This window comes from Oncorhynchus mykiss, chromosome 17 (assembly GCF_057628025.1).
Source record: "Oncorhynchus mykiss isolate SJ-2025 chromosome 17, ASM5762802v1, whole genome shotgun sequence".
Taxonomy (NCBI): domain Eukaryota; kingdom Metazoa; phylum Chordata; class Actinopteri; order Salmoniformes; family Salmonidae; genus Oncorhynchus; species Oncorhynchus mykiss.
In genome coordinates this window covers 13,987,351-14,014,727 of record NC_143038.1, presented here as the reverse complement: position 1 = coordinate 14,014,727, position 27,377 = coordinate 13,987,351, and the positions used below count along the sequence as shown (strand labels likewise).

General features: G+C 42.3%; 2 protein-coding genes across 3 annotated transcripts in view; one reads left to right on the top strand and one right to left on the bottom strand.

Annotated features, from left to right (window-relative positions):
• c3-3 (complement component C3-3) overlaps positions 1 to 5,202 on the top strand; it is a 58,213-nt gene extending 53,011 nt beyond the window's left edge. For both annotated transcript variants that reach the window (XR_016487760.1, XM_021568201.3), the window contains one exon: positions 4,882 to 5,202. Coding sequence is in view for 1 of the 2 variants with exons in the window: in XM_021568201.3 (XP_021423876.3) it covers positions 4,882 to 5,026 (145 nt within the window). In the remaining variant the exon portion in view is untranslated. The remainder of the gene's footprint in view (positions 1 to 4,881) is intronic.
• Positions 5,203 to 7,242: 2,040 nt separating this feature from the next.
• The window catches only part of LOC110493748 (nidogen-1), a 54,847-nt gene continuing 34,712 nt past the window's right edge, over positions 7,243 to 27,377 (bottom strand). Inside the window, exons 10-20 of the mRNA XM_036949746.2 lie at positions 26,698 to 26,826; positions 26,207 to 26,350; positions 18,252 to 18,380; positions 15,478 to 15,714; positions 14,871 to 15,043; positions 13,628 to 13,754; positions 11,524 to 11,695; positions 11,087 to 11,244; positions 10,649 to 10,772; positions 9,814 to 9,926; positions 7,243 to 7,787 (exon numbers count right to left, since the gene is read on the bottom strand). Coding sequence (XP_036805641.2) covers positions 7,669 to 7,787; positions 9,814 to 9,926; positions 10,649 to 10,772; positions 11,087 to 11,244; positions 11,524 to 11,695; positions 13,628 to 13,754; positions 14,871 to 15,043; positions 15,478 to 15,714; positions 18,252 to 18,380; positions 26,207 to 26,350; positions 26,698 to 26,826 — 1,625 coding nt within the window. The 3' untranslated portion in view covers positions 7,243 to 7,668. The remainder of the gene's footprint in view (positions 7,788 to 9,813; positions 9,927 to 10,648; positions 10,773 to 11,086; positions 11,245 to 11,523; positions 11,696 to 13,627; positions 13,755 to 14,870; positions 15,044 to 15,477; positions 15,715 to 18,251; positions 18,381 to 26,206; positions 26,351 to 26,697; positions 26,827 to 27,377) is intronic.

Genomic DNA, 27,377 nt, shown 5'->3' with positions numbered 1-27,377 from the left:
TTGGAGATTTGATCTAGCAACCTTTCAGGTATTGGCCCAACGCCACCCTGGCAGGTAGCCTATAAGAGGGGCACTGTATTGAAGCCACCGCGCAGCCATCTTGGTACTACTCCTCATTTGTAAAAAAAATATTTAGGAAGCTATAGAAATACATTTATTACTGTCTACATTCCTTTTTGACACATGTACAGTATTATATTACAGACACCTTAATGCATACTTTTAAATGATATTACGTGAGCTAAACTTAAAAATGAAAAAATATATAACATTTTCCTTCAAGTATGTTTTGGAGTACTAATGTTACAACAAAAATACTTAAATACATGTAATTTCATCCTTGAAACATTTAATTGTAATACTATAGAATTCCATTCATTCCTATGGTGGACTGCTCCTACTTGGGAGTGCCAATATGGCCAACCGGTGGCTTCAAAGCCTCTCAATGGCCAATACATACAGTGCCTTGCGAAAGTATTCGGCCCCCTTGAACTTTGCGACCTTTGGCCACATTTCAGGCTTCAAACATAAAGATATAAAACTGTATTTTTTTGTGAAGAATCAACAACAAGTGGGACACAATCATGACGTGGAACGACATTTATTGGATATTTCAAACTTTTTTAACAAATCAAAAACTGAAAAATTGGGCGTGCAAAATTATTCAGCCCCCTTAAGTTAATACTTTGTAGCGCCACCTTTTGCTGCGATTACAGCTGTAAGTCGCTTGGGGTATGTCTCTATCAGTTTTGCACATCGAGAGACTGAAATTTTTTCCCATTCCTCCTTGCAAAACAGCTCGAGCTCAGTGAGGTTGGATGGAGAGCATTTGTGAACAGGAGTTTTCAGTTCTTTCCACAGATTCTCGATTGGATTCAGGTCTGGACTTTGACTTGGCCATTCTAACACCTGGATATGTTTCTTTTTGAACCATTCCATTGTAGATTTTGCTTTATGTTTTGGATCATTGTCTTGTTGGAAGACAAATCTCCGTCCCAGTCTCAGGTCTTTTGCAGACTCCATCAGGTTTTCTTCCAGAATGGTCCTGTATTTGGCTCCATCCATCTTCCCATCAATTTTAACCATCTTCCCTGTCCCTGCTGAAGAAAAGCAGGCCCAAACCATGATGCTGCCACCACCATGTTTGACAGTGGGGATGGTGTGTTCAGTGTGATGAGCTGTGTTGCTTTTACGCCAAACATAACGTTTTGCATTGTTGCCAAAAAGTTTGATTTTGGTTTCATCTGACCAGAGCACCGTCTTCCACATGTTTGGTGTGTCTCCCAGGTGGCTTGTGGCAAACTTTAAACGACACCTTTTATGGATATCTTTAAGAAATGGCTTTCTTCTTGCCACTCTTCCATAAAGGCCAGATTTGTGCAATATACGACTGATTGTTGTCCTATGGACAGAGTCTCCCACCTCAGCTGTAGATCTCTGCAGTTCATCCAGAGTGATCATGGGCCCCTTGGCTGCATCTCTGATCAGTCTTCTCCTTGTATGAGCTGAAAGTTTAGCGGGACGGCCAGGTCTTGGTAGATTTGCAGTGGTCTGATACTCCTTCCATTTCAATATTATCGCTTGCACAGTGCTCCTTGGGATGTTTAAAGCTTGGGAAATCTTTTTGTATCCAAATCCGGCTTTAAACTTCTTCACAACAGTATCTCTGACCTGCCTGGTGTGTTCCTTGTTCTTCATGATGCTCTCTGCGCTTTTAACGGACCTCTGAGACTATCACAGTGCAGGTGCATTTATACGGACTTGATTACACACAGGTGGATTGTATTTATCATCATTAGTCATTTAGGTCAACATTGGATCATTCAGAGATCCTCACTGAACTTCTGGAGAGAGTTTGCTGCACTGAAAGTAAAGGGGCTGAATAATTTTGCACGCCCAATTTTTCAGTTTTTGATTTGTTAAATTTTTTTTTAAATATCCAATAAATGTCGTTCCACTTCATGATTGTGTCCCACTTGTTGTTGATTCTTCACAAAAAAATACAGTTTTATATCTTTATGTTTGAAGCCTGAAATGTGGCAAAAGGTCGCAAAGTTCAAGGGGGCCGAATACTTTCGCAAGGCACTGTAGCATCAGAAATCCAGGGTTTATATACGTTATTGGTTCTAATTCCACATAAGGCAGATATCCATATACAGCTCTGGAAAAAAATAAAAGAGACCACTGTAAAATGATCAGTTTCTCTGGTTTTCCTATTTATAGGTATGTGTTTGGGTAAAATGAACATTTTAGTTTTATTCTATAAACTACTGACATTTCTCTCCACCAGTCTTTGACATTGATGATGGGTGAATTTATGCCACTCCTGGCACAAAAATTCAAGCAGCTCGGCTTTGTTTGATGGTTGTGACCATGCATCTTCCTCTTGATCACAATCCAGAGGTTTTCAATGGGGTTCAGGTCATGAGATTGGGTTGGCCATGACAGGGTCTTGATCTGGTGGTCCTCCATCCACACTTTGATTGGCCTGGCTGTGTGGTACAGAGCATTGTCCTGCTGGAAAAAACAATCCTCAGAGTTGGGGAACATTGTCAGAGCAGAAGGAAGCAAGTTTTCTTCCAGGACAACCTTGTACATAGCTTGATTCAACCTTGTACGTGGCTTGATTCTTCCAGGACAACCTTGTACATGGCTTAATTCAACCTTGTACGTGGCTTGATTCACTGAGATGAGTGCCTTAGACTGCTACGCCACTCAGCAGCCCCCACACCGCGTTGTTCACCTGGAATGCTTTTCCAACAGTCTTGAAGGAGTTCCCACATATGCTGAGCACTTGTTGGCTGCTTTTCCTTCACTCTGCGGTTGAAGTCGGGGGATTGTGGAGGCCAGGTCATCCGATGCAGAACTCCATCAATCCCCTTCTTGGTAAAATAGCCCTTACACAGCCTGGATGTGTGTTGGGTCATTGTCCTGTTGAAAAACAAATGATAGTCCCACTAAGCCCAAACCAGATGGGATGGCGTATCGCAGCAGAATGCTGTTGTGGCCATGGTGACAGTGTCACCAGCAAAGCACTCCCACACCATAACATAACTCCTCCATCCTTTACGGTAGGAAATACACATGCGGAGATCATCCGTTCACCCACTCCGCGTCTCACAGACATTAAGTTGGAACCAAAAATCTCAAACTTGGACTCCAGACCAAAGGATACATTTCCACCAGTCTAATGTCCATTGCTTGTGTTTCTTGACTCAAGCAAGTCTCTTCTTCTTCTTGGTGTCCTTTAGTAGGGGTTTCTTTGCAGCAATTCGACCATGAAGGCCTGATTCACACAATCTCGTCTGAACAGTTGATGTTGAGATATGTCTGTTTTATTTGGGCTGCAATTTCTGAGGCTGGTAAGTCTAATGAACTTATCCTCTGCAGCAGGTAACTCTGTGTCTTCCATTGCTGTGGCGGTCCTCATGAGAGCCAGTTTCATCATAGTACTTGATGGGTTTTGGGACAGCACTTGAAGAAACTTTAAAAGTTCTTGAAATGTTCAGGGTTGGCTGACCTTCATGTCTTAAAGTAATGATGGACTGTCATTTCTCTGCTTATTTGAGCTGTTCTTGCCATTAAATGGCCTTGGTCTTTTACCAAATAGGGCTATCTTCTGTATACCACCCCTACCTTGTCACAACACAACTGACTGGCTTAAGAAGGAAAGAAATTCCATAAATGTACTTTTAAGAAGACACACCTGTTAATTGAAATGCATTCCAGGTGACTACCTCATGAAGCTGGTTGAGAGAATAACAAGAGTGTGCAAAGCTATCGTTAAGCCAAAGGGTGGCTACAAGGAAGAATCTCAAATATAAAATATATTTGGATTTGTTTAACATTTTTTGGTTACTACATGATTCCGTAGGTGTTATTTCATAGTTGATGTCTGCACTATTATTCTACAATGTAGAAAAATAGTAAAAAATAATGTATTTACAATATTCATCCTGTGCCCACACACTTCTAATTATGAAAATATACCTATGAGAGGGGTCGCCCTGGTAGTAGTTGAAGGTTTTTATAAAGAGCTACTGTGTAAATACTGCAATGCGGGATTGAATTGAACCCCTAGTCTTCATTTTCAAGGTGTTAATTGCACTTTTCTTCCCAACATAATCCCGCAATAAATGTGAGTCCACATTTCACTGTGAGCTAACTGTTCAGAGCCATATTTGCTTGTGATGCACATAATTTTATTATCAGTGTGCCAGTGTACTGGTAAGTGTGAGCCATTCCCCCATCCACAACTTCTCATTTGAATGCATTCTTTTAAGGGGTTGGGCAAGCCTGAAATTGAGCTTGAAAGTTACACCCTGATGTTAAATCTGACTTTGGAATCAGATTCCTGACTAACCCTTGAAGTGTAGATCAGATGAAACAAACAATGGCATGCAGCATCCACTTTCAAGGAGTAGTTCAGTATTTTACTACTTGCTGTTAGATGGTTCCTCACCCGTAAAGCAGTCTATGGGCCAGGAAAAACTGTAATCCATGGTTCTGTTTTCGTTAAACAGCCATTACAAACTTCAACTAACTTTAGCCACCGCTAGCTAACAATCAATGGAAGTGATGTGGGGGATGTGAGCATGTTATTTTTTGAATGACCAAATCACCTTTAAGTAACATCAAGCCGAATATGGAGTTGATGCTCTCATCAATTTCAATTATTTTTTATGCGAGCAGTGGCTAAAGTTTGTAGCGGCTGTTTAAAGAAAACTGAACCATGGATTACAGTTTCTCCTGACCCATAGACTACTTTCATCTAACATCAAGTTGTCAAAGCTATAAATGAGCTATTTCATTAACTGTAACTACATTTCTGTCCCGCTACTAGACCGCAAACCCTGCTAAGAGCTATGTCTTTGTGTCTAGATTCGAGTACGTATTGGGTGAGCGGACATGGATCGAATCCTGGCCCACAAGTGATGAGTGCAGTATCCAGGGTCCGACCAGGGAAAGATGTTTGGAAATCAATGACTTTGTTCACGTAATGGAAAACGAAGGATGTGTAAACTAGAGTGAACATGTGTTATTCTGTTTTAATTTGTCACAGTTACATTTTTTCCTTGCAAAAGAATGTCTGCACCAACTGTAGCCAAAATTAGCGCTGTACTTGTCAATTAAAATGCTTTGTTTGTTGTACTGGAAGATAATTGCGAAGAAAAAAAAACATGAATAAAGATGTTATTCCAATTTTCTGATTTGACACCAGTCTCAGTCAGGGGGTTAAACCAGGGTCATCCATGTCCCATGCAGTCCTGTGTGGCTCAGTAGGTAAAGCAATTGACTTACACCGTCTGGGCATACCCATATGAAAATGTATGCATGTACCAGTTAAGAGTAAAGACATATATCCATGAAGGTAAATCTACAAAGCAATTATGGCCTGGCTGGTTGGTGTTGTAATGCAATGCAGTTCTTTTTCAAACCAACTTTTAAATAATCCAAAAAACGAACTCTACCAGTAGGTGGCCCACTTCATGAAATCACTTGTTCTAACGAGTCTGCACACATTTGAATGGTGTCTCTGAACTGCTCAGTGGATGTTTAAATGCTGACCAAACCGGACGTTGATTTTGTTCACCCACACCAGAAGCAATCAGAACACGCAGGTTGAAATATCAAAACAAACTCTGAACCGATTATATTACTTTGGGGACAGGTTGAAAAGCATTAAACATTTAATTTAGCTAGCTAGCTTACTGTTGCAAGCTATTTTATAAACATTGGGTTGTTATTTTACCTGAAATGCACAAGGTCCTCCACTCCGACAATTAATCCACAGATAAAACGGTAAACTGAATTCCTTTCTCGTCATCTCTCCTCCTTCCTCAGGCTTCTTTTTCACTTCTTTGGACATTATATGGCGGTTGGCAACCAACTTTACAGTGTATTACTACAACGATTGGAGTGTGGACGTCAGTTCATCTTTCAATCACCCACGTATATGCTGCTAAACACCAATGAGATGGCACATGGGTATATGCTCTTAAAAACCAATGAGATGGGAGAGGCCAGAAGAGACTAAAATAAACTATTTCTAAAAGAAACTATTTCTATTTTAGCATCTGGCAACGCAGACGCTCGCATGCAGAGTTGGAGCAATGATTGAATAACGTGTGTAAATATATTTTAGAATACTCACTCACGCGACGCGACCGGTGTGGTCAGCATGTTAGGAGAAATTCGGCACTTTTGTAAAAAAATCCACTTTTGAAAAAAATCATAACTTTTTTTTAAAATCACATTTGTACATTGTACTTGAACTTGTGTCCTCAAAAGTGAGTACACCTCAACAATTTATAAAACATTTTTACCAGAAAGGTGAGTTCCAGACATTTCTAAAACTATGCAACGTTAGCAGTTGTTGTTTATGGCTCATGATAAAATAATTACATTTGGGTATGCCTGTTTAGGCAGAAATCCACATTTTGCCCAATCATATAAGACAATAACTGGCCAACTGTTGTTAGTGTTTGCTCTGAGATTGGAAGTTTAGGGATTCAATCCCCTGTTGAGTCATACCAAAGACTTATAAAATGGGACCGATGCCCCTGCTTGGCACTCAGCATTAAGGAGATGGACTTATGGTATAGCCCTTTGATAGACTAGCGTTCTGTCCATGGGTGTACTTGTACGTCAAGCTGCCTCACGCTACAGAGGCAGGAGATGGGCATCTGCCCTATTGGCTGTTCTGGCTCGGACAGGGCTTACGTACATAGGCCATGACCAGATATTTTGCGTTCGCCACAGTTCATTTTGAGATCTATTAGAAATATAATGCATTTACAAATGACAATGTGTATTTTCACAAACCACAAACTGGTATTATAGTTACTGTATGCTTTAAAAAAGAGAAAAAGACAAATATCTTCCTGATAACAAACATGTTACTGGACTAACAAGAAAAAAGACCATGTACACCAAACTTGTAAAAATGTTAATAGGACAGCTGCACATAATGTAAATGTTCTTGTTTTTTCTCATAGTCACCGCACAGCTGCACACACAGTACACGCATTAACCTTATGTAACACTCCTATGGTGGGCTGTCAACCCTCTCAAGGGGAGAATCAGGTCATCAAAAGGCGATGGGCCAACTTCTCTCCAGATAGGCTTGTGGCAGCCAAACACCGACAACCTGGTTATGCCCAACAATCTGTACACCTTCACAGTAATAATCAGCTATAACTGGTCATCAAGAGCACCAATGGAAACGTGTACTTCAGATAATACGTCTATATTTCAGGTATTTATTTACAATACAAAAAAATACAAATGTGACCTTTTATCAAATGGATCAGAAAATAATGGCAAAATAATTTGGGAGGTTTCAAATACACACCGTAACAGTAACAAGATCAAAGGACGAGATAGGTGTAAGCAATAGGATAGCATCTCCACCTAACTAACCAGAGAACTACAGTAGAGATCGCTATCATATCCTTACAAACGACCCAATCCTCTCAGATATGCCACAGGGGATTCAACAATAAACTGAGCAGTAGAGGCCTAGCGATCTGAATGGATTTGGGCGACAGAGTAACCCCCACCCGGAGGCAGTTTATCATTATTCCTCTACAGAGGAAGTTGGAAGGTACACGTGTCACAACCCCTTTGTGCAGTTAGGAGTAGAATCTACTATTCTCTCTTCACTCCTCACAAGTTCCTCCCCACACAGCTTCCGTCCACCACGTCTGGGCACCGGCAGGTGAAGCCGCCGCGGCGGGGTAGACAAAGGTGTGAACAGCCTCCGTTGTTCGAGCAGTAGTTATACGCTGCGGGAGACATTCGGATAACATTACCATCACATACAGGAGTTTCTAGTTACTTGGCACAATTGTACTTTGAAATCAAATGCACACTACATGTGTGGTGAATAAGAATAAGAGCAAACCCCACCAAAAGCAGCAGTAGGTACATTTGAAGTCAGAAGTTTACATACACCTTAGCCAAATACATTTAAACTCAGTTTTTCACAATTCCTGACATTTAATCCTTGTAAAAAAGTACCTGTCTTAGGTCAGTTAGTATCACCAATGTATTTTAAGAATGTGAATAATAGTAGAGAGAATTATTTATTTTGGCTTTTATTTCTTTCATCACATCCCAGTGGTTCAGAAGTTTACATACACTCAATTAGGATTTGGTAGCACTGCCTTTAAATTGTTTAACTTGGGTCAAACATTTCAGGTACCCTTCCACAAGCTTCCCACAATAAGTTGTGTGAATTTCGGCCCATTCCTCCTGACAGAGCTGGTGTAACTGAGTCAGGTATGTGTGCCTCCTTGCTCGCACACGCTTTTTCAGTTCTGCCCACATTTTTGTTTACGGGATTGAGGTCAGGGCTTTGTGATGGCCACTCCAATACCTTGACTTTGTTGTCCTTAAACCATTTTGCCACAACTTTGGAAGTATGCTTGGGGTCATTGTCCATTTGGAAGACCCATTTGCAACCAAGCTTTAACTTCCTGAATGATGTCTTGAGATTTTGCTTCAATATATCCACATCATTTTTCTTTCCTCATGATGCCATCTATTTTGTGAAGTGCACCAGTCCCTCCTGCAGCAAAGCACCCCCACAACACGATGCTGCCACCCCCGTGCTTCACGGTTGGGATGGTGTTCTTCGGCTTGCAAGCCTCCCTCTTTTTCCTCCAAACATAATGATGGTCATTATGGCCAAACAGTTATATTTTTATTTCATCAGACCAGAGGACATGTCTCCAAAAAGTACGATCTTTGTCCCCATGTGCAGTTGCAAACCGTAGTCTGGCATTTTTATGGCGGTTTTGGAGCAGTGGCTTCTTCCTTGCTGAGCGGCCTTTCAGGTTATGTCGATATAGGACTCGTTTTACTGTGGAAATAGATACTTTTGTACCTGTTTCCTCCAGCATCTTCACAAAGTCCTTTGCTGTTGTTCTGGGATTGATTTGCACTTTTCGCACCAAAGTACGTTCATCTCTAGAAGACAGAACTTCCTGAGCGGTATGTCGGCTGCATGGACCCATGGTGTTTATACTTGCATACTATTGTTTGTAAAGATGAACGTTGTACCTTCAGGCGTTTGGAAATTGCTTCCAAGGATGAACCAGATTTCTGGAGGTTTACAATGTTTTTTTCTGAGGCTGATTTCTTTTGATTTTCCTGTGATGTCAAGCAAAGTGGCACTGAGTTTGAAGCTAGGCCTTGAAATACATCCACAGGTACACCTCCAATTGACACAAATTATGTCAATTAGCCTACCAGAAGCTTCTAAAACCATGACATAATTATCTGGAATTTTCCAGGCTGTTTAAAGTCACAGTCAACTTAGTGTATGTAAACTTCTGACCCACTGGAATTGTGATTCAGTGAATTTTAAGTGAAATAATCTGTCTGTAAACATTTGTTGGAAAAAATGACTTGTGTCATGCACAAAGTAGATGTCCTAACCGACTTGCCAAAACTATAGTTTGTTATAAAGACATTTGTTGAGTGGTTGAAAAAGGAGTTTTAATGACTCCAACCTAGGTGTACGTAAACTGTAGCCAATATGCTGTGATAATGTATTAGGCCTACAGCACAAACCTCATTCCTACAGAACAGTTATTAGATTGTTCCATTTTTTTAAGTCATGTTTTTTACCTGACAGGTCGATCTCGGCTTACTTTTTGACTATGAAAGTGATCTTGACTCAGAAAAGGTTGGTGACCACCTGACCTCGACTATCCCCAAATGGCACCCTATTAGAGTGCCAATAGGGTGCCATTTGGGATGCAAACCAAGGCTATTGAGAGAGTGAAGAAGTGTGAGGAGGCTTACCTTGTGGGCATTGAGTTGGGGTCGTGGCAATGCCGTACACTCGCGAACGCTTCTGTGGCAGAAACTCGTCCGTCTCTCTGTCCGTTGTGCGGTCCACGGCTACCACCGCCTCCCTGGCAACAGCAAACAACATTATCAAAAATGTTTCCAAGCAGTCGCTGCTGCCCCCCCCCCCCCCCCCCGGAACCACACAACAATGTTTCAGCCACGTCAAACAATCATTGGCATTAAACAAACTTAAGACATTTATGAGACACTTGCGTTTTTAAATAAACAGTACTGTTTCAAATGGCTATGAAAAAACACCTCGTACTCATAACTATGAAGTCTACTACCATTCTTTTGAAGGCTCTTACTCTTTTGACAACTGACAATTAGCAAATTAGAACTCAAATTATTGATCATGGAATTTATTTGTATATGATTTAAATATATAGGGATATGTAGCCTATAGGTCTAGACCTACAGTATTTATATTTTAATGCCGTCATCTCTGTTTTAAAGTTGAAGCATCTTTGAATCCTTTGCTTGTTTGTAACAATTGCCAAGACATTGGCGACTTTGTATTTGTAGTCAACTTCGTTCTGCAGTTATCGTCAGTCACACAGAATAAAGATGTTTAGGCCTATCTGTCTCTATGTATAGCAGAGATTTTATGTGTATAGTAGGAGAATCTAAAGAAGGGCAGTCAGTAAATAACAAGCATTTTCAAGTGCAACTTTAGTAACAATAGTTTTAGGAAACAGCTTGGAGATTTAACGATGCTCCTACGACGGTTCAAACAATGAACATAGCCTTAAGATGCTTTTGGGAAACCGGACCCAGGTGATCATACCTTCTCCAGTCAGTGTAGTAAAGGTTCCTCCCATGGGATACGATGGCGAAAGGATACTGAATCCCCTCCACAATAGTCCTACGGTTCCTACCGTTGGGGTCCATACACTGTACCTTACGAGTACCTGTAAAGGTAAAAGAAAACATGCAGCAGTCAAACCAACATCCCTGTTGCTAGCACCATGCTTCAACTAACTAAGTCATCTGAACTGCCTCAGTAGAGTGGGATTTTCCCATGGATTGCTACATAGCATGTTTAGTGTTAGCATGTTTAGCATAGTTCATTACCAGCACCACTAGTGTTAGCATTTTTAGCATACCTTCTCACCAACATCAATAGTGTAAGCATGTTTAGCATAGCTTTTTACAGATAGTGTTAGCATGTTTTTCGTAACTTCTTACCAGCATCGATAGTGTTATGTTTAGCATAGCCTCTTACCAGCATCGGCCCAGCACAGCTGCTGGCTCTCAGGGTCGTATGTCAGACCGTTGGGCAGCCCCAGGTCGTCCTTAACCAAGACTGTCCGGTCGGTTCCGTCCATGTTAGACATCTCGATTTTGGGCCCGTCTCTATTCCAGTCTGCCCAGTAGAGTCGTCTGGACAACAAGCCAGAGAAAACATGTTCCTGGCACGATGCTTAGAACCATATTTTTAAACCAACAGCTTTAAAAGGAACACAGCACTGGTGATTTGTGTTGTCAACCTACATTATGCTATCGAAATCATAAAAAGGCTAACCTGCCAGATTCGCTAGCGAAATCATTCCAGGCCTTAGCGGTTAAGGATAATATATCTTCAGCACAAAGAACTAACTGCTTCTTTAATCACACATTTTCATCAAAGGAATCACTCAGACATTGCCCAAAAACACGTACCCATAAGAGGGGTCAGCGACGATGGGCCGAGGGTTGACCAGGTCGGTGTCGAAGAGGACACGGCGCTGGCTTCCGTCCAGTTTGGCCACCTCAATCCTGTCCTTCATGGAGTCCGTCCAGAACATTAGTCGGGCCAGGTAGTCGATAGCCAAACCCTCTGGACTCTCCAGGTCTAAGGAAGAGAGGAGGAGGACATCATTACGCTTAGATCAGACAGAAATTGCTGATTTTCTATGGGAGTCATCAGGGATGGAACTTAAGGAGTTGGGGCACTGGCCAGCTGGGGAAGTAGACTGCAATTCCTACAAGCCCGGGTCCAAAATCTTTCAGAAGAGAAAATTTCAATAGACAGCAAGCTAGTTGGTCATATTTTCTACAAGCCCAGGAAAAAAAATACTATCCTTAGGCAAGCAATATTTCCATCCCTGGGGGACACGACATTGTCAAAAGTATGTGGACACCTGCTTGTTGAACATCTCATTCCAAAATCATGGGCATTAATATGGTGCTGGTCCCTCCTTTGCTGCTATAAAGCCTCCACTCTTCTGGGAAGGCTATCCACTAGATTTTGGAACATTGCTGCAGAGACTTGCTTCCATTCAGCCACAAGAGCATTAGTGAGGTCGGGCACTGATGTTGGGCAATTAGAGCTGCCTCAGTCAGTGGTCCAATTCATCCCAAAGATGTTCGATGGGGTTGAGGTCAGGGCTCTGTGTCAGGCCAGTCTTCCACACAGATCTCAACATATAATTTTTGCTCTTGCTCTGTGCATGGAGGTATTGTCATGCTGAAACAGGAAAGGTCCTTCCCCAAACTGTTGCCACAAAGTTGGAAGCACAGAATCATCTAGCATGTCATTGTATGCTGTAGCGTTAAGATTTCCCTTCACTGGAACTAAGGGGCCTAGCCCGAACCATGAAAAATAGCCCCAGACCATTATTCCTCCTCCACCAAACTTTACAGTGGGCACTATGCATTCGGGCAGGTATTTGTCCGTCGGACTGCCAGATGGTGAAGCGTGATTCATCACTCCAGAAAACACGTTTCCACTGCTCCAGAGTCCAATGGCGGAGAGCTTTACACCAATCCAGTCGACGCTTGGCATTGCGCATGGTGATCTTAGGCTTGTGTGCATCTGCTTGGCCATGGAAACCCATTTCATGAAGCTCCCGACGAACAGTTCTTGTAAAGACGTTGCTTCCAGAGGCAGTTTGGAACTCGCTAGTGAGTATTACGTGCTACGTGCTTCAGCACTCGGCAGTCCTGTTCTGTGAGCTTGTGTGGCCTACCACTTTGCGGCTGAGCCGTTGTTGCTACTAGAGCTGACCCCGCGGGGCAGCTCTAGCAGGGCAGAAATTTGACAAACGTACTTGTTGGAATGGTGGCATCCTATAACGGTGCCACATTGAAAGTCACTGGGCTCTTCTGTAAGGCCATTCCACTGCCAATGTTTGTCAATGGAGATTACTTGGCCGTGTGCTCGATTTTATACACCTGTCAGCAAAGGGTGTGGCAGAAATAGCCGAATCCACAAATTTGAATGGGTGTCCACATACTTTCGGATATATAGTGAACATTGAAAGACTACCAAGACAATGGATGGCAATCTGCCATTTGTCTGTGTTGTTTCACACATGTCAAAAGATGAAATGAATGGAACTTTTGATGGATAGACAAATCGCCGATGTGTTTTTGTTTACTCATTATACCCACATGTAAAGCCTTTATAAAGAGAAATTAAGAGAAACAAAACATGATAAATAAAAAGTTAACTATTACCATTATTGATGCATTTCATGGACCATGCTAGCTAGGTTTGAAATGATCTCAGACCAGTGTACCGCTCACCTGTTGTGACGAGAGAGTGTGTCTCCTCCCTCCAGACTGGCCTGAGACCTGTGTACTAAAGCTGTTGTGACGAGAGAGATGGTTTCTCCTCCCTACAGGCTGACCTCAGACCTGTGAACAGCTCACCTGTTGTGATGAGAAAGATGGTGTCTCCTTCCTCCAGGCTGACCTGAGACCTGTGTACTGCTCACCTGTTGTGACAAGAGAGATGGTGTCTCTTCTCTCCAGACTGTCCTGAGACCTGTGCACTGCTCACCTGTTGTGACGAGAGAAATGATGTCTCCTCCTTCCAGGCTGGCCTTGCTGATGGAGGGCCCAGTGATGTCCGTCCAGTACACCATCTTCTCCACACAGTCGTAGGCCACGGCGATCACCACTCTGTCCTGGGAGCAACACATAAAGACAGAGGGTTTTATTGATTCATGGTTTATTTAGATCGGGACAGATACAAACACATTGTCACATTGAAAAGACCACTCATCCGATGCACTTTGCACCGTAGTAGCGTGTGTAGCTGGCCTGGCACTGATACAAATAAAATGCCCTTCTTTTTTCCCTTCTTAACTGCTAATTGGAAACCATGCAAGTGTCAGAATATAGGATGTCACACACACTCAATAGAGCCCCTGTCCACAGCAAGAGAACAATTTATAATGTCATAAATTGTTTAACTAGACTGTCACATTTGCGTTGCAAGCAGAACAGGAACTACTTTAACAGTGATAATATCTCACCCCATTCATTTCACAGATGGGGTTCAACCAAATGACATATTGAAGTACATAATGTTACATTACATTTGGCAGAATGCGGCTCGCCCAACAATTGAAGCTTTTATGGGGAAGAATCCCTCTGTATGTCCAGTTACACGTTCTGCCAGACCATTCCACGCCAGTGAGAAGAAAGATGAAAAGCCTGAGGACGATGGTCGACTCACACAATCGGGAGATTGTTCAAGTGGCATTTGGGACATTACAGAGAGTGGGTGCGTGGACCCACAACACCCATCAACGCACTCTCAGTCCGGTTAAAGGAAACATCTGATATGCGAGCAAGAGGTTAGCAAAACCCCCTCTTTTCATTCAACCTAAGACTGGGGGTCTGAGAAGACAGCTATGGCCATCTGGTGAGCGGCCATCTTAACAAAGTGTGGTATGCCGGTGTAACAGTATAACTTTAGTCCGTCCCCTCGCCCGGGCTCGAACCAGGGACCCTCTGCACACAGACAACAGTCACCCACGAAGCATCGCTACGCACCACCGCTAACTCGCTAGCCATTTCACATCGGTTACACCGGGGCTTACAGAGGAGTGACTTATTGACTGAGTGAATCTCTCACTCGGGAAGAGAGTGAGTGAGTTAACGTTTGTGAGTCAATAAGTCACTTCCCACAGTGCTTTTAGCGAGTGATGTGCAGTGCTTGACTGAATGAGTAGCTATCTGACTGTCTGTTTGAGATAATGTGAGGTGAGTTGAGGTGCGTCAATGTGGAGCCTCACAGGCAGGTGCAGCAGGGCTTTGGCCTCCCCTTTGTTCATGCTGTATCCGTCCAGAGGGATGTGCTCGATCTTCCCGCTCTGGGCAAACAGCAGGTGGGTCCCTGGGGCCACAGGAGAGACATCCGGCCTGGTGGTGGGTCCGATCGGGGGAGGAATCACTCCTTGGTCAATACCTGTCAAGGAAGGACAACTGAAGTTACATTTCCCACTGGACACAGACGCCCTATCGACATCTAGTTTTGGTTTATATTCGATTGAGTTCAACTAACCTGATTTAAATGCGAAATCAACAAAACGTTCAACCATGCCATTGAATTTAGGTTAAAAGTTACTTTACTTTGATTACTTTTTGAAAATCCAATCAGTTTTTCACGTTGATTTAATGTCATCACATATATATTTTTTGTTGAAATGACGTGGAAACAATGTTAATTCAACCAGTATGTGCCCAGTGGGTTCCTACTGTATTTTTATTCAGCAAACGGGTACAAATGTTGAGTGTAATGGAATAGACATGAGTGCTATGAATGCATGAATATGTTGAATATTAAGGTAAAAGCCAAGGATGACCAAATCGGCCCCACCACCTTTTGAGGCAGTCACTCACACAAAGGTCTTTGGCCGGGGCCAGTTCTAGTGTTGGGGACCTCCTGACCATTGCCGTCCACACACCAGCACTGCCCAATGCTACCGTGGCACTGGGTGGGCTCGTAGGCACCATGCTGGTCGCAGGTAGGAACGTACTGACTGACGGCGGGGCGTGGGCGGAAGAAGGTAAACGAGCCTGTGTCGGAAGAGACCTGGATGCTTTCTCTGTCTCGCTCGCACTGCGTCTTCTCAAGCTCTGGAATAAAACAGAAAGGTGACATGAGAGAAGTAATAAAAGAAATAGAGGAAATTAAGAAAATAAAAATGATCCTACATGTCTTTTAGAAAGGTTTTTAAAGAAATTGCTTTCTTTTTAAAGCGCTATATAGCTTTGGTTTAAATATAATTGCCTTACTGTACACATGGCAGTTCAAAACGAAAGTTAATTGCCTGCTACTAATATGGAAAACATGGAATAAGGAGAGAGCCGATGAGCATATGATTCAATGTAGAATATTTTTGCAGTCCTGTAAATCTGACATAGGGGACACGGTGACATCTGGAATACAGTGTCTCATCCCCAGGGTATCTGTCTGGTTAACCACAGACTAGTCATAACAATCTCAAACAGCCGGAACATACAATCTGCGCTATGCACAACGTCTGGCCGCAACAATCAACAAAAGCCACCACATAAAGACAACTAGTCAACGATGGAAACAGTTAACAGTTTTTGTCAGACGGTCGTCAACCGTCGAGACGAGCAGAAGACAACCAGGTCAACTCTCACAGGGTCCAGACACTACAGTGTGTACTACAAGTATAAGTTCATACAAAGGAGGACAAGATTAATCCCCTTTGCAGAAGGCTTGTACAAAATATGACAAAGCTGGAGGCAGAGGAGAAGGAGGTATAATTAGCGTGGTGGAGTACATACATGCAGTTGACACCTGGATTGGACTTGAACAAAGAGGTAACATCTGAGAAAGATGCCAACTCACAAACACCCAAGGCCAGCCTATAGAAAAATAATGGAACACTTGAATACACATAGCCTACATTCCCAAATATACAGTGGTGAGTTGAATCAAAGAGAAAATGGACGTCAGTAGGTGCAGTTGTTGTTGTTTATTAAACGTTTTAAATTCCTGTTTGTAACTCCAGGGCATCTTTACTTTTTATGTTCATCTAAATTGGACTATTGGCCCTGGCCAAAAGTATTGCACTATATAGGCCATTAGGGACACTGCTCAGGAGTCTGTATTCGGGAGTGTGGGACCATTGGCTCTATTCCAGCACATCCTTGTGACATGTTCCAGGCCTTTGGCCCTATTTGTATGGAGAATGAGCAGCTATGTTGGTCTTTCCTAACGGGGATCGTATGTTATGTATCAACACCAACCTCCCTTTCCATTCCTTTATCCTCCCTACATGACATCTGTGTGTTGTTATACCCATCCCCGCACAGGAAGGCTGCACAGTGTCAAATGTCAACCTTTAAATGTCATTCAGGGGGAGGGAAGAGGGGGACATGTGGTCAAGGCACACCAGAAACCAACGGACACTCAGTTCAGAGTGAGTTTCAGAACCCCGAAGCACACGCACACACACCCTTCATCCATCCTCCCTCCCCCTAACAGTTCCATATTTTAGCAGTCTCATATAGTCTTATATCAGTCTTGTTGAAGTACACACTGTTCCGGCCTTCGCCTCAATCCACGTTCTGCCATGCTGGGAGCGTTCCATGATTAAATAACTTTCTATTGGTGCCAGGCGATGACGCAACACTGATAGACTTGTTTAACTTAGCGAACAGACCTCCGTTAATAAAATGCACTGTATATACTGTTTAGTCCACTATGGCTTGTGTGGACTTTCAATATAAACAGTTTGTCTCTGGTATATTATGCTTTCCTTTGATAACAAATCTGTCTTGCTCCCCCGCCCCCCTCTCCCCCCTACCCCCTCCCTCTAAACCAAACTATACTGTTAGGAGCTTCACATGTTCCAGCTGTTGGCACTAAGACAGAAAAGTAAAACTACGCAAATGCTAATGTTTTGAGGGGAAGAAGATGTCTGATGAGAGCTCGTGCTATACCCATGCAATGTACACTATTTAGATACTTCCGGACATAGCCATACAATTTAGAGGTTCCTTCTGAATGCATGTCTCTTGACTTCCCTTGCACATTTTGGACTATACTGCCTCTGGCTGCTGTTTAACTTATAACTATCAGTAGCCTTGTCTGAGACAAAATGGCCCATAGAGTAGGAACCAATATCCTGTTTCTGCAGCATGAGGCAGCTTAGTGTACACCCCCTGTCCATTTCCTTAAAGGGCCAATCTGCACATCACAACTTACAAATGTCTCATGAACTTATTTCAACTGCCGTACCCCATCAGAACCCAAAATATAAGCTTATTTTACTCCAATGTTTGTAAACATTCTCATTTTAAACAACCATGTATCGCTTTAAAACATGGTTAAAACTATCATTTTGATGTCATGGATGGTCAGTTCTTGCATCCATTGCTCCATCTATACACTTGAGAATAGTTACATTTCTCCAGCCCCATCCCATAGCTATTTACCAAAGCACTGGCCGGGTGACAACTTTGTTAGTGTTTGAACTGCAGATTCACCCATTTTTAGAGTCATTGGTATGACTTGACCGGGGATCAAACTTCTGTTTGGTTCCAAAAGACCATGACCCTGAGAAGAACTCCTCTCACACAACTTGGGGTTTGAAAAAGGGGATTTATTTACACCAAAAAGCACAGGGGTTACCTACCTGGGGAGCCAGGGGCACACCGGAAGCCATCGCCATGGAAACCAGGGCGGCACTGACAGGTGAAGGAGCCCTGAGCGTTATAACAGACGGCGTCCTGGTGACAGCGACCTTGCTCGCACTCGTCAATGTCTGTGTGTGAGGAACAACAGTCAATGAGAAACAATAAGGACACAGATGCTAAATTCAACTGAAAATAAGGTTTCAAAATATTATAATATACAGCTGAAATATACAGTCAATTGGAATGTGAATATTAAATCCTGCTATGGAAATACAAAAATACAAAAAGTATTGGTATTACACTACTATATAAAGTATCTAAATGTGAAACATATATTCATGGCATGTCATGGCTTGTACACGTGTTGAAGCTTAGCGTTCGATAAGGTCAGGGATACCATTCTTTGGATGCAACACACCCAGCTCACTACCTCAACCTCTAAAGTCTACTCTAAGGTCAACAAATGAAAAAGGAGTTCTACAAATCCACAAATTCCACAAGGACATATGGAAATTCCTACTGCTTTCGTTTGGTGGTGGGCCATGTTGCATTGGACGAGGGACAATAAGAAATACAGGGATGGATGTATGAATAAAACGCATGATCAACGGGCTCCCCAGCTGTAGGGCCGGGTTGTTTGCATTTCCTGTCCAGGTGGACACATTTCCTCTCGCAGGGGCCTCGGTGTGGGTGTATTACAACGAGAAGGACTCAGAGGGTCCAACGTAGAGAGACCCAGTGGAGAGTTTAGAGAGAAGACATGGTCTGTTTTTTTTTAAGCTGAAGGGTTTGTGTGTTTCTGTGGTGTCTGGGGGATCCAAGAAAATAAAAAGACAACTTTATTTTGCATGATGGACAGTAACGTATACTATTCTAATATGGCCTAGTAACTAGACAAGGGCTACAAATGCAAGTCGAGACACATCTGCAGTAACTCATGGAGGGGGGGTCACACTCGGACAATCGGAGAGGGGGCATATTATTGTGGACCTGGTGGTACAAATAATCTGTCGGTGGCACTGTGTGCTCTTTCGAAGGATGGGTCCCGGTCTTTCGGGGTCCCTGGGATCCGGGGTGACGGGGGTGGTCTGCCGGTCACTGGGACGACAACCCATCTTGGGACAGGGAGGGGTTTTATTGGGTGGAATAGTGGAGAACAATTGGAGGTTTACTTAGTAGCAATGCAAATATCATGGTATAGCTATGGAAACTCAATCATTATGGTACTTTTTAATGGTGAGTTTACACACATATATTATGATAAATAAACAAAATTATATATTATTTTATGATAAATTTAAAAAATGTCCTCACTGTCAACTGTGTTAATTTTCAGCAAACTTAACATGTAAATATTTGTATGAACATAAGATTCAACAAACTGAGAGATAAACTGAACAAGCTCCCCAGACATGTTGAATAATGTGTCCCTGAACAAAGGGGGGGGGGTCAAAATCAAAAGTAACAGTCAGTATCTGGAGTGGCCACCAGCTGCATTAAGTACGGCAGTGCATCTCCTCCTCACGGACTGCACCAGATTTGCCCGTTCTTGCTGTGAGATGTTACCCCACTCTTCCCCCAAGGGACCTGAAAGTTCCAGAACATTTCTGGGGGGCAATGGCCCTAGCCCTCACCCTCCGATCCAACAGGTCCCAGACGTGCTCAATGGGATTGAGATCCGGGCTCTTCGCTGGCCATGGCAGAACACTGACATTTCTGTCTTGCAGAAAATCATGCACAGAATGAGCAGGATGGCTGGTGGCAATGTCATGCTGGAGGGTCATGTCAGGATGAGCCTGCAGGAAGGGTACCACATGAGGGAGGAGGATGTCTTCCCTGTAACGCACAGCGTTGAGAATGCCTGCAATGACAACAAGCTCAGTCCGATGATGCTGTGACACACCACCTCAGACCATGACGGACCCTCCACCTCGATAAACGCAAATCCGACCATCACCAGTGGTGAGACAAAACCGTGACTCATCAGTGAAGAGCACTTTTTGACAGTCCTGTCTGGTCCAATTACTTTTTCCATATTTTGTCACGTTACAGCCTGCCTTACAACAGGCTTACAAGCCCTCAGTCCAGCCTCTCTCAAACTGTTGCGGACAGTCTGAGCACTGATGGAGGGATTGTGCGTTCCTAGTGTAACTTGGGCAGTTGTTGTTGCCATCTTGTACCTGTCCTGCAGGTGTGATGTTTGGATGTACCGATCCTGTGCAGGTGTTGTTACACGTGGTCTGCCACTGCGAGGACGATCAGTTGTCTGTCCTGTCTCCCTGTAGCGCTGTCTTAGGCGTCTCACAGTACGGACATTGCAATTTATTGCCCTGGCCACATATGCCTCCTTGCAGCATGCCTAATGCACATTCACACAGATGAGCAGGGACCCTGGGCATCTTTCTTTTGGTGTTTTTCAGAGTCAGTAGAAAGGCCTCTTTAGTGTCCTAAGTTTTCATAACTGCGACCTTAATTGCCTACCGTCTGTAAGCTGTTAGTTTCTTAATGACCGTTCCACAGGTGCATGTACATTAATTGTTTATGGTTCATTGAACAAGCATGGGAAACAGTGTTTAAACCCTTTACAATGAAGATCTGTGAAGTTACTTGGATTTTTACGAATTATCTTTGAAAGACAGGGTCCTGAAAAGGGGACATTTCTTTTTTTGCTGAGTTTAGATTTGAAACTTGTATCTCATTATGGTAAATTGTGAAATAAGAATAGCCAGTTATAATTGTAATGGTGTAACAGATAATAATAAGAAATAATCAGAGGAAATATAATATCTAGTGTTTACAGGAAACTCATTCAACAATTTTAGATGAAGTTGTGTGGAAAAAGGACTGGGGCGGCAAAATATATTTCACCCATGGGCAAAGAAATTTAAAAGGGTGATGATATTAATTAACAGTAATGTTGATCCGAATGTGCAAATTGTCCAAACAGATCCTCTAGGTACATGGATGATTTTAAATATGTTATTGAACCATAAACAGATATAGCTCATTAACTCCAAACAATGATGATCCACGCTTCTTTGAAAATATATATAATAATTGATCAACCCAATAAGCAATACAAGACTATTATGGTGGGAGATTACAATAAGGTTTTAAATACCTCTAAGGACAGTAAAATAAATCACACTTCAAACTATCACCCTTAAGGAAATCAAGAATGTCATGGATATATTGGAACTATTGGATATATGGAGGAGTAAAAATCCTGACGTAGTGAGATATACATGGCGGAGGCTCAATCAAGCTAGTCGTCTTGACTACTTTCTTATGTCATTTTCTCTGGCACCAAAAGTTTAAAAGGTGCTTATAGGGGACAGAATGCGGTTAGACCATCAAATAATTGCCATTTATATTACTCTTACAGAATTTACACATGTGCGAGGATATTGGAAATGTAATCAAAGCCTATGGGATGATCTTGTTTTTAACTAGGACAGAAAAATGTATAACTGACTTTTTCAGACATAATATAGGTACAGCAGATCCCCTTATTGTATGGGACACTTTTAAATGTGCCATGAAATTCAGTACTCAAAAGCAATTTCGGTCAAAAGAGTCCATATTAACAAAGGAAATGGAAGGACTAACAGAACAGATAGATAGCAATAAAAACTTAACCATAGAGGCTCAGAATAAGTTAGAAGAAAAGCAAAAAGTAATCGAGGAATTTGTTCAAGAAAGATTATGTGTAATATATTATAAAAAATGAAGCGAACTGGATGGAATATGGAGAAAAATGCACCAAATAATTTTTTAATCTTCAACATGCTGCCAAAAATAATTTACTGAAACTTGTCACAAATGACAGTCACCCATGATTCACCAAACTATATTTTGAAAGAGGAAATAAAGTACTTTAAGCATATTTTTGTTTCAGTCTCCTTCATATCCACTAACCAAATTCACCTGTATGGATTTATTTTCTATTAATAAAGTAAAATAAACAGTTGTACAGAAATACTCATGTGAAGGCTAAATTACAGAGGAAAAACTTCTTGATGCAATTCAAGTGTTTAGGTCTGGGAAAACTCCAGGGCTGGATGGCATAACAGTGGAGGTACACCAAACATTTTTTTATATACTATACTTAGAGGACCGTTATTAGCCAGATTCAAAACTTAGAATTTTTCCATTTGAATTATTGTACAATATTATTGAAACCAATAAAATGTTATATACAGTTGAAGTCGTAAGTTCACATACACTTAGGTTGGAGTCATTAAAACTAGTTTTTCAACCACTCCACAAATTTCTTGTTAACAACCTATAATTTTGGCAAGTCGGTTAGTACATCTACTTTGTGCATGACAGAAGTAATGTGTCCAACAACTGTTTACAGACAGATTATTTCACTTATAATTCACAGTATCACAATTCCAGTGGGTCAGAAGTTTACATACACTTACTTGACTGTGCCTTTAAACAGCTTGGAAAATTCCAGAAAATGATGACTGGCTTTAGAAGCTTCTGATAGGCTAATTGACATAATTTGAGTCAATTGGAGGTGTACCTGTGGATGTATTTCAAGGCCTACCTTCAAACTCAGTGCCTCTTTTCTTGACATCATGAGAAAATCAAAAGAAATCAGCCAAGTCCTCAGAAAAAAAATTGTAGACCTCCACAAGTTTGGTTCATCCTTGGGAGCAATTTCCAAACGCCTGAAGGTACCACATTCATCTTTACAAACAATAGTATAAACATAATGGGACCACGCAACCGTCATACCACTCAGGAAGGAGATACCGCTCTGTCTCCTAGAGATGAACATACATTGGTGTGAAAAGTGCCGCTCAGCATGGAAGAAGCCACTGCTCCAAAACTGCCATAAAAAAAGAGTCAGACTATGGTTTGCAACTACACATGGGGACAAAGATCTTACTTTTTGGAGAAATGTCCTCTGGTCTGATGAAACAAAATAGAACTGTTTGGCCATAATAACCATCGTTTTGTTTGGAGGAAAAAGGGGGAGGCTTGCAAGCCGAAGAACACCATCCCAACCGTGAATCACGGGGTTGGCAGCATCATGTTGTGGGGGTGCTTTGCTGCAGGAGGGACTGGTGCACTTCACAAAATAGATGGCATCATGAGGTAGGAAAATTATGTGGATATATTGAAGCAACATCTCAAGACATCAGTCAGGAAGTTAAAGCTTGGTCGCAAATGGGTCTTCCAAATGGACAATGACCCCAAGCATACTTCCAAAGTTGTGGCAAAATGGTTTAAGGACAACAAAGTCAAGTTATTGGAGTGGCCATCACAAAGTCCTGACCTCAATCCTACAGAAAATGTGTGGGCAAAACTGAAAAAGCGTGTGCGAGCAAGGAGGCCTACAAACCTGACTCAGTTCCACCAGCTCTGTTAGGAGGAATGGGCCAAAATTGACCCAACAAGCTTGTGGGAACCTAAGGTTTATGCAAACTTCCGGCTTCAACTGTATATGGGTGATTCAACCTTCCCAGCTCTGCAGATTTTGCTGGGAAGAGACAGTTATTAGATCATTTATTTTGGTACTGTCCATACAGTGTATTCGGAAAGTATACTGACCCCTTTACTTTTTCCACATTATTACTTTACAGCCTTATTCTTAAATGGAGTGAATAGATATTTCCCTCATCAATCTGATGACAAAGTGAAAACAGGTTTTTAGAAATGTTTACAAATTTGTAAAAACTAAAAAACTAAAATATCAAATGTACATAAGAATTCTGACCCTTTACTCAGTACTGTGCTGAAGCACCTTTGGCAGCGATTACAGCCTCGAGTCTTCTTGGGTACGAAGCTACAAGCTTGGCACACCTGTATTTGGCGAGTTTCTCCCATTCATCTCTGCAAATCCTCTCAAGCTCTCAAGGCTGGATAGGGAGTGTTGCTGCACAGCTATTTTCAGGTCTCTCCAAAGATGTTTGATCGGGTTCAAGTCCGGGCTCTGGCTGGGCCACTCAAGGACAGTCTCCCAGTCCCTGCCCCTGAAAAACATCCCCACAGCATGACTCTGCCACCACCAAGCTTCACCGTAGGGATGTTGCCAGGTGTCCTCCACACGTGACGCTTGACATTCAGGCCAAATAGTTCAATCTTGGTTTCATCAGACCAGAGAATCTTGTTTCTGAGAGTCTTCAGGTGCCTTTTGGAAAGCTCCAAGCAGGCTGTCATGTGTCTTTTACGGAGGAGTGGCTTCCATCTGGCCACTCTACCATAAAGGCCTGATTGGTGGAGTGCTGCAGAGATGGTTGTCCTTCTGGAAGATTCTCCCATCTCCACAGAGGAATTCCGGAGCCCTGTCAACGTGACCATCGGGTTCTTGGTCACCTCCCTGACCAAGGCCCTTCTCCCCTGATTGCTCAGTTTGGCCGGAGGACCAGCTCTTGGAAGAATCTTGGTGGTTCCAAACTTCTTCCATTTAAGAATGATGGAGGCCACTGTGTCCTTGGGGACCTTCAATACTGCAGAAATGTTTTTGGTACCATTCCCTAGATCTGTGCATCGACACAATCCTGTCTAGGAGCTCTACAGACAATTCCTCCAACCTCATGGCTTGGTTTTTGCTCTGACATACACTAACAATTGTGGGACCTTACATAGACAGGTGTGTGCTTTTCCAAATCATGTCCAATCAATTGAATTTACCACAGGTAAACTCCAAACAAGTAGAAACATCTCAAGGATGAAAACAGGGTAGACCTGAGCTTAATACCAAGAATACCAAGAGTGTGCAAAGCTGTCATCAAGGCAATGTCACACCCTGATCTGTTTCACCTGTCTTTGTGATTGTCACTACCCCCCTCCAGGTGTTGCCCATCTTCCCCATTATCCCCTGTGTATTTATACAGGTGTTCTCGGTTCGTCTGTTGCCAGTTCGCCTTGTTTGTCAAGCCAACCAGAGTTTTTGTGTCAGCTCCTGCAATTCCCCAGTCTCTCTTTTCTCGTCTTCCTGGTTCTTGACCCTTGCCTGTCCTGACCCTGTACCCACCCACCTGACCACTCTGCCTGCCCCTGAGCCTGCCTGCCTGGGGGAGCCTGCCTGCCTGTACCTTTGCCCCACCTCTGGATTACAGACCTCTGCCAGACCTGAGCCTGCCTGCTGTCCTGTTCTGATGCCGCTGTTGCTGTAGTAAACATTGTTACTTCGACACGGTCTGCATCTGGGTCTTACCTTGATACCTGATAGGCAAAGGGTCGATACTTTGAAGAATCTCCAATAAAAAAAAGTTGTTTTATTTGTTTAACACTTGTTTTGTTACTAAGTGATTCCATATGTCTTATTTCATAGTTTTGATGTCTTCACTATTATTTTACATTGTAGAAAATAGTAAAAATATAGAAAAACCCTTGAATGATTAGGTGTCCAAACATTTGACTTATAAAATATATTGGGGATTGGAAATGATGCAGACAATTACATTGATGGAAGCTACAATCTACCTGCAATATTAAAGCTGATCTACCCCCTAATAACAAATAAAACATTTTAAAAAAGGTTAAGACCTAATGACAAATAAATATTATTCCCGTGAGTGAGTTCAGATCATTTAAGTCAAATGAATCATTTTATTAGTAAAAAAAAAACAGTGCTTCAACCTCAGAAAACAGGCTGCCACCAAGCACGCACGCACGCACACACACAGCACGGACGCATACACAGCACACACACACTTGTACAGCTAACCTTGTGGGGACACACAATTCAGTCCCATTCAAAATCCTATTTTCCCTAACCCCTAAACCTAAACTTAACCCGTACTCTAACTCTAACCCTAGCTCCTAACCCTAACACTAATTCTAACCTTAACCCTAAACCCCCTAGAAATAGCATTTGACCTTGTGAGGACCAACAAAATGTCCCCAGTTGGTCCAATTTTTCTTTTTGGGCTTCTTGTCCCCACAATAATAATTAAACATGCACCCTCAAACACACACACAAGTGTCACCCTACCCTGGCAAGTATGACCATCACCCACGAATCCGGACAGACAGGAGCAAATATAGGCGGACGCCCCCGTGTAGCTACAACGTGCCCGCTCTGGGATGTCGCAGTTATTGGTACCCCTCTGGCAGTGGTCTATGGGACGGTCCACTTCTACAAGGGATAGGGGGGAAAGGGAGGCAGATTTTAGACTTGGTGGAGACAGAAATCCCCTGAATCAATAGTTTGATTAAACTAAAACCATAAAAAGTAGTAGCAAATGTGAGAAAGTTCTCTGTAGACGGTTTGATAGACTAATGAAAACAACAGATTAATAGACTGATATTGCACAGAAACGCTTAAATTGGAGCTGAAGATGAATATAGATGCTATGAAAAAATCTGTAAACAGTTAGTGTAATTAAGTGTTTTATTAAGTTGTGTGAACTACAACAGTTATTTTGGGGGCCATCCAAGCAAAGACCAACACAGCTGCAAACACACTTTTTCAGCACTACATACCGACACAGGTCTTGCCATTGCTGGCGAACTGGAAACCGTCCACACACTCGCAGCGGAATGTTCCCGGTTGGTTGTTGCATACGGCGTGAGAACCACAGATCTCGGGTGTCTCTCTGCACTCGTCAATGTCTACAAAATGAGCACATTCAATTCAATTCAACTTAACTCAATCCAATTCAAAACAACTTTCTTTGTCCCGAGGGCAATTCTGTTGCACCAGATTCATGTTAACCGCAAGTCATATCAACAGCCATAATAATACTTACATTATTTCATTGCATATTTGTAATACATGATTTAATGTGATCATTTGTGTGATCATTTGTAGTTTATGTAGCAATATACTGTACATTACAGTATATTCATAATATGAATTATTAGTGATGGGGCAGTCCTGATGACATTGCTTGTTTTCCTGTGCTACAGTCTCTCAGTCCTGTACTACTTGTTTCTCTCTTTGTGCGGTCTTGCCCTTTACTGATGTCTGAGTTCTTAGAAAGTACACAATAAGCTAAATGTAATATCATGACCACTGCTATGAAGATACCAATATTACCTATTTTATGAAGATCAGTCATATGAAATGTAATGAGCTGTTTTCAGCCCAATCTTCCCCCAATCCTTAGTGGAGAAATTGCTAAACTGACCGAAGATCAATATCTAGGGCAACTTCACTTTCA